We start from the raw sequence: 16,552 nt of genomic DNA on the forward strand, positions 1-16,552 counted from the left end.
GAGGGAGGGAAGGGGAGCCACCCAGAATGAAGTCAAAGCAGGTGAGAAATTGTTTTGCTCCCTCCCTCTTAACATTAGAAACCCAATGGGCTTTATTGCGCTTATATCCCCGCTTCTTTCTCCACAGAGCTCAAGGTGGCATACACGATTCTCCCCCTCATTTAATCCCTAAAACAGCCCTGTGAGGTAGCTTAGGCTGAGAGGTAGTGACTGGCCGAAGATCACCCAGAGAGCTTCATTGTGGGAAACAGGACCCTGAACTACCTAGGCCTTTGGTTTGATTCTGCAGGGCGCTGGCATCCAAGGGGCAAGGAGTTTGTTGGGTTAGGAGCCAGGTATTAAAGCAGGAATGGGAGCTGTTACAGCTACCACTAAGCATGCCTGCCAAAGGCAGCAGGAGTGCAGCAAAGCTGGCCTGACGCAACATTGGCATTGGCATTGTGTGGGGTGGGTGGGTGGAACGATCGATGAGCTAAGGAAAACCTCTGCAGACTGCAACAAACATCCCAAGCAGAGGCAGAGTTTGGAGGCGCTGAATGTTTAGCCCGGGGCACTGAAGTGCCTACAGCGATCCCAGATCCCTGCCCGCAACTGCTTAGTTTATAAAAATTCATATGGTTTCTATTTTCTGCTTGACTGTGAATTTTAATCACATCAGGACTGCACAGGGGCACGCCGTGCCATACCCGGTTGATTATAATTAGACAAGTGAGCGAGACAGAGAACACATGTCTGGCTTGTATTGCTGTCACCTTGTTCTCGTCCCCCACGCCCCACCCCTTTCCTTGGCTCCTTTGATGCCCTCCCCCTTGTGCTTTGCCATTAACCGAGATGAGGATTTCTCTTTGCAGAGACCCTCCCGGAGTGGCTTCCCCACCCTGCCAATCACAGCAGGGCCCTCTCCTCCAACAGGACACATCTCCAGTCTGGTGGCGTCTGCCACAACAAGCAATAAATAACAACTAGGATGCATCCAACGGTTGTTTGGAGCAAAGGCAGCAGCTTGCGCTCCAGCTAATTAAGTGACATGGCACTTGACAAAGCTGGTTTCTCAGCCCAGCTCTCTCTTTCCCCCAAGATGAATAATGGGCAGCAGGTAAATTGTAGCCGCTTTTCTGAGTCTCCTCCAAAGTGTCATCCTCCCGGCTCCTCTGGGGTGGGAATGGCCAGGGGGCCCAGCCGCTGACGTCTCCTCCCGAGATGACGTGCGAAAAAGACATCTCTGAGCATGGCTGGCAACTCACCGGCAAAGGGCGATAATACAAATGTATCAGAACAAAAGGGTGCGCTGTCACACCACACTGGCTGGTGAGAGGATGCGTTTCGCTTTTGGGGGAAAGAGCGAGAGGAGGAGAGCGTAAGGTTAATGGAAATGAAAGTAAAAATGAGCAAGCCCCCATTAAAGTGAAATGCGTTTTTCTCAGGTTAGCCTCATCATCCCTGAAAGCTGAAACCCACAGAGGATTAAGGTTTGGCTAAAGGTAAAGGTAAAGGGACCCCTGACCATTAGGTCCAGTCGTGACCGACTCTGGGGTTGCGGCGCTCATCTCGCATTATTGGCCGAGGGAGCCGGTGTATAGCTTCCAGGTCATGTGGCCAGCATGACAAAGCCGCTTCTGGCGAACCAGAGCAGCACATGGAAAAAGCCGTTTACTTTCCCACTGTAGTGGTACCTATTTATCTACTTGCACTTTGATGTGCTTTCGAACTGCTAGGTTGGCAGGAAAGGTTTGGCTAGCCTTTCCTAAATATATAAGAGGAGCTCTGCTGAATAGGTCTAGTTAGGCCACATTTACATGATAAGTTTAAACACTATGACACCACTTTAAATTTACAGGTAGGTAGCCGTGTTGGTCTGACGTAGTCAAAACAAAATTTAAAAATTCCTTCCAGTAGCACCTTAGAGACCAACTAAGTTTGTCATTGGTACTTCTGTTTCAGTGTATCTGAAGAAGTGTGCATGCACACGAAAGCTCACAGCCAATGACAAACTTAGTTGGTCTCTAAGGTGCTACTGGAAGGAATTTTTTTAATTTTGTTTCAACCACTTTAAAGTGTCATGGATTCCCTCAAAGGATTCTGGGAGTTTTAGTTTTGTTTGGAGATCCCATACTCCCCTCCCAAAATTGCAGTTCTCAGGGTGGTTTAATAACCAAACCCCCTTCACAGAGAACTGTAGCATTGTGAGGGGAATATGGACCTCCTAGCAACTCTCAGCACCCTCAACAAACTACAGATCCCAGAATTCCTTGGTAGGGGCATGACTGTTTAAAGATGTGCCAGAGTGATTTAAGTTATGCTGTGAATGTGGCCTAAGTCACCCATTCTGACAAAGGTCAACCAGGTCTCTCTTGGAACCGCACAAGAAGGTCTTGAAAGTGGTAGCCCCACCTGTTACTCCTGGACCCTGAGATCTCACCCAATTCAAAGTGGATCTGTTCTGGCCACAGTGTGATATCGTGATGTTTGCTGCAACACCTTCTTACTTACCCCATTCCTCCATCATGCTGCATATCAAGGCAAGATGGAGCAGAGGGAAGGACCATAGCACAGCGGTTGAGTGTTGGTTTGTCTGCAGAAGGTCCCAGGTTCAATCCCTGACACCTCTGGGCACAGCCGGGGAAGGCTCCCTCCCTAAAACCCTGGAGAGCTGCTGCCAGTCAGGGTAGAAAATACTGAGCCAGATGGAGCAAGAATCTGGGCTTGGTGTGAGGCAACTTCTGGTATTCCTAAGGTGCTCTGGTGAATGCAGGGATCAAAGCTGTGGACAATGCCACAGATACCAGAAAAAGCACCTATCATTTACAGTACGCTGCTTTTCTGGAGCAGTGCTGGACAAGTGTGGACAAGTTCACCCATCACTATCCTGTCTGCTCAAATGTGTGTTTGCTTGGCTTTGTGCAGATTTTATATACTGCTACAAATGTTGACTTAAACCAAGGGGAAAGGGCAAGGTATGTATGCCTGAAGGGACAAGAGATTAAGTTATCCCCCAAATATCTGCAAAGTTGATGTTGGCAGCTCGGAAGCATTTACACCTCTCTGGAATGTGCGATTTCCTCTAGGCAACCTTGTGTCTGAGTGGCACCTTGCCTTCATCCCAAGCTAATACTGGGACTTTTAGCTGCGGGGGAAAATATTGAGCCTTGCCCTGTTTTGCACCTCGTCTTCTCCCTTCTCAGGGTCCTCTGTGCAATTTTTCTAGCCTGGAGGTCCTCAGACTGTGGTCCACAAATGAGCTTGAGTCAGGTGGCCAGCAGCGTGTCTGTCGATTTGTGATTGAAGATGGAAGATGGCACATCCATTGCCCTAGATACTCACATTGATTTTTTAGTTATACCTTTTTTGCTGCAATTATTTTTATTGGCATTAATCTGAAAAATGTTCCCTCCTCCCAAAATGTGGAAAAAAATTGAACAGACGTTTTCTAAGCTAGGATCTCTTTTGCTACATAAATTTATTTTGCTGCCCAACAAGAACGAAAGAGAGGAATATTCCCTCCCCACACTGGACTTTCAAGACTAGCTCAGTGTTCGCCACTTGAAGTCTTTTATTCCATTCTAATTAGCACGCCATATGATTCACTGCTTCTCTTTTTCATGTCCTTACCCTCATAAAAACCTTATGAAGTGCAGAAGTGTATGTAATTAACCCTACACTGTGGCAGCCCCACATCAAATTGTTTTCGCCTAAATTTTTGTTCACTTGGAATGCCTCATTTAGGGAAGAAGAAGAAAATAAGATCATGACATCCATATTTTGGGTTTCATCTCAATGTTGTGACAGTTTGCCAGGAACAGAATTGGATGAGCCAAGCATGAGTTGCTCAACAGAAGGCTCCGTATCACATTCAGTCATTTATCATGTGGCCAAGTATGAGTGGCACCAGAGATGGGGGAGAACTGCCCCCCCAAACAAGGAGCACCCCCACACTTGCCCTCCTCCATTGCTGGACTCCTGTCTTTAACATATACTGCCTTTTTTCTTTCAGTTTTTAATATGTGGGACACAACTCCCCCAGCTAGAAATATACTTTGCCCCTTCTGTGAGTCCCCAGATTTTTTTTTTCTGGTGTCACCAGAAACAATCAACAAAATGGTTCATCAGGACATTCAGACTAGACCAGAGGAAGCTATTCTTCCTACAGCCCATAATTAACATATGTATTTTGCTATGTTTTTCTATGATCCGGTGATGGCTTAGATGGAGATATATATATAATGGGTGTGAGGAACATTAAAGTTAAAGGGACCCCTGACCGTTAGGTCCAGTAGCGGATGACTCTGGGGTTGCGGGGCTCATCTCGCTTTATTGGCCGAGGGAGCTGGCATACAGTTTCCGGGTCATGTGGCCAGCATGACTAAGCCGCTTCTGGCGAACCACAGCAGCGCACGGAAATGCCGTTTACCTTCCCGCTGGAGCGGTACCTATTTATCTACATGCACTTGACATGCTTTCAAACTGCTAGATTGGCAGGAGCAGGGACCGAGCAATGGGAGCTCACCCTGTCGTGGGGATTCGAACCACCAACCTTCTGATCGGCAAGCCCTAGGCTCTGTGGTTTAGACCACAGCACCACCCACGTCCCTGAGGGACATTAGGAATGCAAATAATTCAGTGGTATATAAATGCCCCAAGTAAATGCATTCTTGGAGGATAAGCATTGGCAGTTAACCAGGATAAGTAAATGGAACTTCCTTATACAAAGTCATTATACTTGTGAATATGAAATGCTGAAAGAGAGACAGGTAAGAAAACTGCTACCACCAGGTCTGCATGTGAGCTTTGAGAGGCTTCTGACTGGCTGCTTGGCTGACCCTTTAAATCCCTCCCCCCAGGAATAACAAAGTCAACAATTAAACACAAGGTGGACCAAGGAAGCCACAAGTAGAAGACTACACCCCACAAGTTGTATGGGGGATAAATCCAAAAACATCCACATCAGGGATTTGAACTTAGGGACCCCCAAAACAATAAACCCTTGGGCATGACATTCTGGTTCCCGGGTGTGAGGTGTCTGAGGAATGTCCCTGACATATTAAGCATGGAGATCTACAGTTGTCTATATTTACAATGAACATGTTCCTTGCAGCATTGGAGTCTAGTGCTGTTGCCTGAATGCCAGTCTCTCAGCCATGGCTATATGCCCCAGCCATCACAGCCAGTTCTTAAGAGCAATGATCTTCCTCTGAATTGGGACATGAGTGCTTTTCATTGCCAGTTGGACAGTGCGTACGTACTCTCATGGAACCAAGATTGAGGACTATTCCACAGAGGGCCACATTTTTGAATTCAGAAACTTTGCAACAGAAAGAAACAATTACATAACAATATCCACTGCATTGAAATGAATCTACAATCCTACTTTGCAATGTTTTCTTTTTGTGGATAATTTCTTTCTCAGTCCTTTGACTGAACTATTTGCAGATCTTCTCTCTAATGCAACAACATATTTTTTTTGTGGGGGGAAAGAATGCATGAATCTGAGAACTAAAGTCAAACAGGATTGCTTCTATTGTTTGACTTGCTTTGAATCAGGCACTGGAATGTACAAGCTATTTTTCAGCGTTTTGCAATTTCCATCCTGGCAGCAGTCGACAGGAGTTCAACAACATCCCCCTTTTCTCCCCAAATATTTAACAGTGCCAGTGCTGGAAAGAATGTCAGATCCTGCTTAGTAACCTTTTTTCACTTCCTGGAAAATTAACTCCCTGTATTTAAATATCTTGTCTCAGTGCCAACACAGGTCAATGCTAATCACAGCCCCTCCAACACTGTTTGTCCCCCTGCAACTGTTAGAACCTCTGAGGTGTCATTTGGCCAGGTGTCAACAGTCAGGTGCCATTTAAGCACCAAATGGTCCCTTGATCATCTCTAGCAGTTCTTGTGTTCTTGCCCATTGAACACCAGATCCCCATAACTGACATACAGAAATTGCAGGAAAGTATCCAAAACAATCACAATGGATGGTTTGACTTTTATCCACTCCTTATTTTTTTCAGCTCATTTTCACACTCCTTCTCCTGATCCTCACAATAACAAACATTGGCTAAATAATTTGTTTCCAGGAAAAAGGCAAGGTGAAAGCACTTATCGCTACAAAAAATTCATGGCTACCACTTGTCAGAGCATTGCCATTTCTTTCTTCCCCCCCTTTTGTTTGAAGGCATCACGCTTTCCTTTATGACTGTTCCTTCTCGCTTCCTCGAAGAATAGCCGCAAACCTGTTTATCTATATAAAAATCTACACTGACAGCCCAAGGCATCAGTAAACACTCCAGCGTCGCTCGGCAGCAATAGAAAGCTGGAGGGCCAGCTGGTTTCTTTATAGCTTTTCATGAGAAAGGGCTTCTACTGGGTGAGGTTCCTTTTAGATGTTACACCAACTCAGTACCATCAGAAGATAAAAAGAGCCTTGTTGGATCAGACCAAAAGTCTATCTCAGGAGCAGAGAATCTCAGGCCCAAGAGCTGAATGCGGCCCTCCAGGGCTCTCTTTTCTGGCCCCTGGAACACTTCCATATTATGTTTCTCTAGCTCTGCTGCACACCCTGAGTGAGTTTGCCTGGCTGGCATGCATTCTTGAACTTTGATCATGCCTCTTGCTTGTCCGGACAGAGGATACAAAGGGCGGTGTGAGCATGTCACCTCAATTGACTTGGGCTTTCTGATGTTTAATAAAGAAAGGCAGGAGGAAATCCTAGAATAACAAGCACTTTTGTATATCAGGGAGGAAAGCAACTTGGTTTCAAATGCTTTTCAACCTACTCTTCTTAACTCAGCTCGGCTGAACCTATTTTGTGCAGAGACCTCACCTCACACAATGTGTATAATTCATTTTGTTCAGCCGAGTACCGTATTGACCTCTCACATCTGAGGGCCGGAGTGTGATGTACTGTACACATTAAGGCCACATTCACACCATGTATATTTAAAGCACTCTGATATCATTTAACAGTAATAGGTTCCCCCCAGAAATTCTGAGAGTTGAAGTTTATGAAGGATGCAATTCTGAGATTCCCATCAAATCGTATTCAGAAGCATGATGCTGCTGTCAATGGATATAGAACATAGTAGTTATTCATAGCCTTGTCCCCCATGAATTTGTCCAATCCTCTTCTAAAGCTATCCAAGTTGGTGGCCAGTTGAGTTATTCTCTCAGAATTGAAACAATGTCAGTAGCCTTGCGCCATGTATTATTATAATTTTTGTTGTTCTTATTATGATACACATCTGTCCTGCCTTCCTGTCAGGGAAAATGTGTCAAAGCAGAAAATAAAACAAAACAAAACAACACAGCACAAAACAAAACACACCAATAAAACATATAAAGGATACCATTAAATTAGTAATAAACAGCAAGCATTGACGTAAGTACCCATTTTTATGCTGCAGATGGAAGATTTCACAACTGACTGATCTCCCACCAAAAATATCTCAGTGCACAAAGGTAACTAGAATGCCTGGCAAGAGAGGCTCATCTAGAGTCCTTGTTCCTGACACTTTTCGATCTGCAACAAAGATTTATTTGGGGGGAAAGCTTTCAACATGAACAATCTCTGCACTCGCAGCCCTGAAGGTCATTCCATGCAATTCTGCTACACATGCAAATAAGCTCTCATTCATTAGCATTAACCAACTCACCCGAGCAATCAACTCCCCCACCATGCCAGTCCAGCTTCCATTAGCCTCGGGGACACCGTACACTCCGTCACCGACCAGATGGATCTTGTAGTTGAAGTGCAGGATCGCGGCCAGTTCTGTCAGCATGTCCATGCAGAAGCCTTCGTATTGGTCGTTCCCTTCCAGCTCTTGGTGGTTTCCCTTGAGCATTAAGTAAGGGTTTTCCTGCATCGAAACTGGGCAGCTGTCATTCCCATCTTAGTCGCAACAGCACTAGATTTAGCACAAATCGGAAAGCAGGGGCGGGTGATGTGATGGACTCCCCTGGGAATTACCAGGAAGGAAACAGTCTCTGGGAAAAGATTCTCCAGACTCTCTCCTCTTCCTTTCAAGTTCATCTGGGATGCAGCAATGGCAAACTAGATCCAAACTGGGAGATTCTGCTCCCCCCTCCAGTCCCTCATGATTGGTGGACTGAAAACTACTATATTTCATTCTGTTTAAGTTGCATCCATATCAGAAAATGCATTAGGAAGGGATGCATTGTCCCACTCCATCCACCAGTTGATTAACTTGGCAAGTATAAGGTGGAAGCCAAATGTGGCCTGTGGGCTGCCAGTTCCCTGAGTACAGTCTACTGGGAAGACAGTAGCCTTCTTCAGCCAGGTGCCCTCCAGATGTTTTAGATGAGAACTCCCATTATTCCTGTCCATTGACCATCCTGGTTGGAACTGATGGGAGCTGGAGCCCAAAACATCTGGAGGGAATCAAGTTGGCATAGCCATCCTTGGAGTCTTTCAACTGGAAAATATTCAGTTAGAGCACAAAGTCTCTCTGAGTCTGGGGCTGAGAAGAATATGGACAAAATATAGACCATAGATGGAGACTTCAAGTATTCCAGGAGATGAAGAATAGCTTAAGAAAACCAGAAAGCATTTGGCCATGGTGGAAGATGAGCAATGCAAGGAGTTATGAAAAGGAGCACCTGCAAATATAAGCCTAGGTGACTCAAACTGTACCCATCTTAACCCCACAATAGGTTTTACATAGACTGAAGAGGTGACCCACCCTCTCCATAGCCCAACTAGGTCTATAAGCAAAATGTCATGTGGAGAGAGGAATTTAAAATTGTGATGCATGCTCTCATTCTAACCCTCTCCCCAGCCACTTCTGAACTCATCAAATATAGTTTCCATGTGATGTGTACCAATGTGAGTTTAAATGATTTTTGGTGCTGCAGTTGGCAGTTTGACCACCTGTTTCTTCAGGGACTCAGCGTGCAACTCTTTTCATGGAATGGATGGGCATGTGGAATGGAAGGTTTGTATCTGGAGGTTGCCCCTGAGATGCTAGAGCAGAAAAGGAGGTCACCAAGACCCTCCACGCTTACCAGGATGGTGGTGACAATGAGCGTGGTGTTGAAGAGGCTCTCTGACACATTGGAAGAGAAGATCTGGTTATCCATGGTAAGGCCTTTGGTAACATGCCAGTGACCGATCTGCAGGAAAGAACAGCAGAGTCATTGACAGTGGGAATTGCTGCCACTGACTGACAACAACTGGGCCACACCAAAATCATGTCACAGAGAGAGAGAGAGAGAGGAGAGAGAGAGAAATGAAGTGCCCTTTGGCAAGTCTTGTCATGGGCCGGATTCCACAGTAGGAGGAAGTGATGCTTAAAAACTCTTTATGAGCAGGATGCTGCATAGTATCTGGGAAGCAGGCGACTTCAGGGCAAAAGTCCCCACAGACTAGAGATTGACACTATTAGTTCCTCCATTGAGAGCCACTGTAGCAGATTATCTCAACATGAAAACAAATATATATTTATCCCCTCCATTGCTCTGTTGCACCCTAACGAAATGCTTTGGAGCAAAAGCACATTCTCTATGGTGCTCTTAGCCACTAATGACCCTGATCTCTCATCCTCTATTGTTGCTGCCTCAAGATTAATTAACCCTTTCCAAATGACACCGTTCAAGCTAATCAACCCAACTATCCAACAAGGAGTATAATCTGTCCCATCTAAGCTTCCATGCTATTCTTATTAAAACTAATTTACACTCTCCAGCGGCAATGGAACGGGGCCATAAATCCTTCCTGACACACTGGAAGTCTAGCTCTCCCCTTTGTGCAGCAGAAATATCACAAGATCAAGGAGATATTTGGGATCCTGAACTCCCAGCTTTTCCAGTCTGGATGGGAGGCACTCACTTTCAAGATGGAGTTTTCTCCTACTGTGAATGCTGATCCTGCCTTCCCTCTGACCCAACTTTTTGGCAGGTTCCTAAGTAAGTACTGTAGTCAACCCAGGTAAACTGCTGAAGGGCTGAATTTGCTAGAGGAAGACAAAATGCAGCTCAGCTCTTCTGCAAGTTTTGGTTGTGAGGTATGATAACTTTATTAAATCTTTGCCCCTGTATATCTCAGATCTAAGGTCTTCCAAGAAACTGAAAGGATGTGAAGTGGAGGTTAGAACTTCCATTGCCAACAGGTCTTTTTTTTGACACTTCTTGTGTCTTGGAAACTGACCTCCAATTATCTTGATGCATTTATGCTTCTGACACAATACACACAGATACTGGTAAAATGAGTTGTTTATGTCGCGTCCATGTTTTAGTGGTGCTCAAAAATCCATGCCTTAATGCTCAGATGTTGGGTAAGTTTGGAGTTTCCAAACCACTGCACAGGTTTTTGTAAGAGTTGATGGAGAGGACTCTGGATCCTTGTTCCCCCACCCACCCAGAGAAATGTTGTTAACCCATCATCTTACAAAGACTCAATTATTTTGTGTGTGTGTGTGTACATACATATATTCTTCAACATCAACTTCGTTGGACTGGTCATGTTGTGGGGATGCCTGATGATCGTCTTCCAAAGCAACTACTCTATTCTGAACTTAAAAATGGAAAGCGTAATGCTGGTGGTCAACAAAAGAGGTTTAAAGACTGTCTCAAGGCAAATCTTAAAAAATGTAGTATAAACACTGACAACTGGGAAACACTGGCCTGCGAGCGCTCCAGTTGGAGAACAGTCTTTACCAAAGGTGTCATGGACTTTGAAGACGCTCGAACACAGGACGCAAGAGAGAAATGTGATAAGAGGAAGGCACGCTTGGCAAATCCACACCGTGATCAACACTTGCCCGGAAACCAATGTTTCCACTGTGGAAGGATGTGTGGATCCAGAACTGGACTCCACAGTCACTTACGGACCCATTGTTAAAACCGTGTTTATGGAAGACAATCTTACTCAGATACGAGTGATAGCCAAAGAAGTATGTAAGTATATATATGCTTGCTAAGGACTCCAACCTCAAGATCTGAAGCAGCGTTTTTTTGTCCTTTGGCTACCAGCATCTGACAGTTCCCAAACGAGGACAAAACAGAGACACTATTATTTTTGGGGGATATTATCATGTCCTCTTATTATCGGTATTTATGAAATGCGAAAAGCTGAACCCTTGGCTCAGTTCCAGTGTCATCACATAAGAACCTAAGATCCGGCTTTATCAGGCCAATGGCCCATCTAGTCCAGCCACACAGTGGCCTACCAGATGTTGGTAGAACATGAGACTCTTAATCTCAGGGTCATGGGTTTGAGCCCCACGTTGGCCAGAGGATTCCTGCAGATTGGGCTAGATCAGGCATGTCAAACCTGCGGCCCTCCAGATGTTTTGGCCTACAACTCCCATGATCCCTAGCTAGCAGGACCAGTGGTTGGGGAAGATGGGATTTGTAGTCCAAAACATCTGGAGGGCCGCAGGTTTGACATGCCTGGGCTAGATGGTCCTTGTGGTTCCTTCCAGTTCTATGATTCTATGATTGAGGACACCCTCAAGCAGGATTTCAGCACAAGATCACCCTCCCCTCCTGTGGTTTCCACTAACTGGCTTTTGGAAGTTTTACTACCTCTGACTGTAGAGGCAGAGGATAGCCATCCGTAGCCTTCTCCTCCATCAATTGGTCTCACTTTCTTTTAAAGCCACCCAAGTTGGCGGCCATCCCTGCCTCCTGTGGGAAGGAGTGCAATAGTTTAACTCTATGCACCATGTGAAGAAGGACTTTCTTTTATCAGTCCTGAATTTTCCAGTGTGCAGCTTCATTGGATGTCCACAAGAGGTGAAAACTCTGCCCACTTTCTCCATGCCACACATCATTTTATAAACGTCTATCAGGTCACCCCAGAATTGCTTTTTCTCTAAACTAAAAAGTCCCAAATGCCGCAAGCTTTCTTCAGAGCAGAGCTGCTCCATCCTCTTGCTAACTTGTCGTTTAGCACTCCTCTGAAAGTATGCTAACTCATTAAAGCCTCATCACCCCCTTGTGGGATGCTGAGGGCTTGCCTTCCCTGGCAGATGGAGAAAGGACTTACCCCTGGGACACAACCGTTGGAGCAATAAAAGAATAGACCACAAGTGGTCCTGGCGTCTCTTCATAACTAGAACCCTTGTCCTGCACCAACTGAATAACGGCTTCGATTGGCTGGTGCAAATCTCCTGACACAAATGCTCTTTAGCTGCTTGAAATCCCACTTCAGTTTAATGCAATAATCAGTTTAAGTGGAATTTAAACTGGTTTAAGTGAGCATGTAATAGAAGTGTGGTCTGGTATAACTAGATTGGTATCGGCTACATGGGAGCAACATTTTCAGATAAAGTCTTAACCCCCCCTGCTGTTTTATCCAGAAGAATCTTTCTCTGCTGTTATTAATGTGGTTCACTGCAAGACTTCTTGGGCATTTAAAAATATAACAAGGGGCTAATAATGAGCTAGGTTGGCAGGAGCTGGGACTGAGCAATGGGAGCTCACCCCGTCGCGGGGATTCGAACTACCGATCTTCTGATCAGCAAGCCCTAGGCTCAGTGGTTTAAACCACAGCACCATCCGCAGTTCAAAAGCACGCCAAACAGTGCAAGTAGATAAATAGGTACCGCTCTGGCGGGAAGGTAAATGGTGTTTCCGTGTGCTGCTCTGGTATGCCAAAAGCGGCTTAGTCATGCTGGCCACATGACCCGGAAGCTGTATGCAGGCTCCCTTGGCCAGTAAAGTGAGATGAGCACCACAACCCGAGTCATCCGCAACTGGACCTAACGGTCAGGGGTCCCTTTACCTTTAATGATGAGCAGCCTGGCCACCCAGCTAAGTGAACATTTAGATGTCCAGGGGGCATCCCAGCTCAGAGCCCATGATCCTAACCACTATGCTCCACCAACTCTTCTCCTTGATAGTGATTGCTGACGCTCTCCACAGCACATCATACATTCCTCCCGGAGCAGCTATTTAGTATCAGATAAACTTGAATTCTGACAACTCTCTAAGTCGGTAATTTCTTCCTTCCCTGCTGGCACACGGAAACTAATTGGCCACTGTCAGGGCTGCCTCTGATGCTAGAGAGGATGTGACCCTTGCCTGCGTGATGGTGCCAAGGCTAAGTACATCAATGTGTCAAGGTTATTCTGCCCCACACTGTGCTTACACAGACTTGGAGATGACTCTCTTGATGGCATGGTAATGGCACTAATTGGCTCCCACAGTCCTCTGTGCCTGAAGTGGGATACAACAGAGAACAAGAACACACCACATTGGCTCTCTCAGATGGTTGGGATATGGAGCAGGTTGCATATTACGGTCACTACATGAAAAGCTCTTTGTCCCCCCTACTGAAAAGTTTGGGGCTGCTCCATCAATGGGTAGAGAGAGCTGCAGGGGATTAAAAGCTTACACGCTGTAAAAGAGGAGGCACTGCTTGACGTTCCCGACTGTTTTCCAACAAATGTTTATCTCGCCTGGCTAATTTTCTGTATTCCTAAGGAGAGTTAGTTGTTAAAGGAGCAATGAGGCCCAACAGGTTTTAAGAGTAATCAGAACATGCACCGTGGATGACAAAGGTGTGTTGTTCAGGAGCAATTAACACAATGAGACAAATGTCAGTTAAACCTGTCCACAGTTTTGTTGGTTACAGCAGATCAGAGTTTGGTGCTGCATAGGGCTGGGATCCTGTTCTAGGGAAGCTCACTTGCTGGTTGGTATCTCTCCCAGTCTGGCTGCCGGGCAATCTGGAGGGAGTTGCCAGGCAGTTAGAGCCACCATGGCACAGGTTGTTCCCGCCAGTGGCCTGGTTGTGTGGCAGCTGGCTCCCTTCTCTCAAGCTGGAGCTGAGGCCTTAGAACACAGCACTGGAGAAGGAGAGGGGATATTAATAATTTCCCCCATGCAGTTGTAATTGCTCCCCCTCCCTTAAAGCTACTGCTTACTCCATAAAGCAAAATGAGTACCTGAATGTTTTGCCCTAACGGGCAAATAGCAGTTTCACAGGATTTGCATCAGGAAAAGTGTGTGTGTTGTGCCATGTAAGGGTTAAACCCTCTTTTCTCCATGCTGCAGTGCTGGCTGGATTTGGACCTGAGCTGTAGCTGCCACTAAACTTTTGCAAAGACAGCAGGAGATCCTATCACAGATTTCCAACTGTCATCTCTATCTTGGCCCTGAGAAGAGAGATAAGGAGGGAGGTTTCCAGCTACATCAGGAGTCAATGGTGGTCGCTCCTCGCTGCCCATGGAGAGTCCAGGCAGGGGAAAGACAGGATTTATGAGGCAAAATCCTGGCAATGTTCCCCAGTGGGGTCTGGGGAGCTCACTGCATCCCGCTGTGCCTGTGTCTGCCAAATTGAAAGGCAGAGAACAGGATCCTGGACTAGATTGGTCTGATCCAGCAGGGCTGTTATCTTCTTAGATGCTGACCTTAAGATTGCAAAACATTCATTCCATGAATTTGGAAAATGTGCACGCCCTTTCCATCAAATGTTCTCCTATGTCACTGATGTTGCTGAAGAATTCTAAGAACAAAAAAAAAATCAGTGCAGTTTCGAAATCAGGGGTTAAAATCCCTGAAATTTTGACAGCTTCATTCTGCCATCTTGATTCAAAATGGTGCCCCATTATATCCAAACACAGATGAAAACATGCCCTTGGGAACCACAGTGCCAAATTTCGTTACAATATCTTAAGAGGTGCCCAAATGCACGGCGAGCACAACTTTCCAAAATACATACTAGGTTATTATAGTAACAGAATGATGCAATCAATGGCTATCTAGTAATGGTGGTTATTATGCACCCTCTACATTCAGAGGTGGCATGCCACTGCATAGTTTCTATTCCTCTCACTGTGCAGGTCACATGCCTGTGTTATGCATTCCAGCAAAGATTGTTGGAGTCACGGGAGCGGATGTTTGCTGTATTCTGTTCCTGTTTGTTTTGCTTCTTCTTTGGACTTCTCTCAGCGAGAGGAGACATGTTTTTCTTTTGTTCTGCCTTACGCTTAATAAAGTAGCTTTTAGTACACAACCTCAGCCTGGCTCCATCTGTGTTTTATCTCTGCTGGACTCTGAATATGTGCTCAGTGTCTCCAAGACATGAGTACGGTAGTGATAAATAATCGGGAAGGGCTGTTGGAACTCCCTAGAGCTGCACGCTGCACGCTGATGGGAGAGACAGGCTGGATTCGTTCCTGCATTATGCCTGTGGATTGTTCCTGCCCCTGGCTGGGGAGCCACAACAGAAGAGGGCTGTTGGCTTCATGCACTGTTCATTTCCTTCCCAGTGGCATCTGGTTAGCCACCATGGAAAGCAAGATTAGGAACCAGATAGACTGTTGGTCTGACCCCAAAGGACTCTCATTATGTTCTGAAAAGACAGCCCAACAGCCCTTGTTCCTATGGCTGCTGGCAGAGCAAAAGGCCGCTCCTCTCACTTCTGTAGTCTCAAGGCAACTAGCATTTTGAGCAGAGTTTTTTTCAGGCAGGTAGCTGGGAAAGAAAGCACATAATCCATCCGTAGCCTTTGGTAAGTAGAGCCCTGTATGGTTCTGATGACAGCTCTTCCCCCCCCCCCATCAAAGCTCCCAGCTGCCTCACAGCACAGCCCTCCACACACCATCCTGACTAACGATTTGATAGCAAGAAGGGCTCCATGTGCCCACTTCTCCCAGCTAGGGTTGATACCAAGGAGAGATGACATGCTAAGTCCTCCATGCCCTCTAGACACCAAAAGCACCATCGTTGATCTTCCGAGCCTGGGAGCAGTGCTGTGAACTGGCAGCCTTGAATATGCATGGATGGGGTGACTCAAAACAGGATGGCTATTTTGCCTGAAATGAAGGCAAATTTGCTATGTGTTCATGACACATTTATCACAGTGGCTCCTTCTCCTTCCCCAAAGGGGAAAAAAGCAATTATCATTCACTTCTGCATAGCTTTGTCATTGCTAATGGGGGTGGGGGAGAAAGAAGATGTTTTGGCACAAGAGACGGCAAGGCAACCAGGCAGGTGCGCCGTACTGTCCGTCCAGAGAGAAGAGATTAGAGTCACGTGCAAAAATACTAATATTTATGTGGCTGCAGAAAGATGGCACCAAGCCTCAATCCACCTACATATACATTTCCAGTACCAGGGTTCAGAAAAGGAACTTACAAACTTGGCCCTGTTCCATTCCCAGATGCACCTTGCTGCAAACAGAGGGACTATCTCGTGTGGCTGGACAATTTACTCCTAAATATGCTCAACTAGTTTGGATTAAATAAAAATTGTGTTGGGACTTACTATGTTAACATATTAAATATTAAATAACTTAATGGTGTGGGCTCCTTTGGCCAATAGCACCGCGGAGGATGATGAAAAGCCTTAAGCACTGCTAATTTGCTTGCTGGCTGAAATCTACATCAGCTTCAAGGTTCACTGAATTTTCTATCAAAGCTGATGAGCAGGAAACCCAGGCAACTTAGGGAGAGCCAGAGAGATAACCCGTTGGGGGCAGAATGGGGGTCTGCCCACCTATGGAGAAGGCAGAAGTGGTGTTTTGAACAACAGCAGCCAGCTAATTTGGCTCCTGGGAAACAGACACCAGTTTCTCTTGTGGCAGGCTGGAATGGGT

General features: G+C 45.9%; 1 protein-coding gene across 1 annotated transcript in view; it reads right to left on the bottom strand.

The window, feature by feature from the left end:
* The window catches only part of GRIK4 (glutamate ionotropic receptor kainate type subunit 4), a 444,259-nt gene that overhangs the window by 56,049 nt on the left and 371,658 nt on the right, over positions 1–16,552 (bottom strand). Inside the window, exons 11-12 of the mRNA XM_035139827.2 lie at positions 9,013–9,120; positions 7,644–7,847 (exon numbers count right to left, since the gene is read on the bottom strand). Coding sequence (XP_034995718.1) covers positions 7,644–7,847; positions 9,013–9,120 — 312 coding nt within the window. The remainder of the gene's footprint in view (positions 1–7,643; positions 7,848–9,012; positions 9,121–16,552) is intronic.

This window comes from Zootoca vivipara, chromosome 15 (assembly GCF_963506605.1).
Source record: "Zootoca vivipara chromosome 15, rZooViv1.1, whole genome shotgun sequence".
NCBI lineage: Eukaryota > Metazoa > Chordata > Lepidosauria > Squamata > Lacertidae > Zootoca > Zootoca vivipara.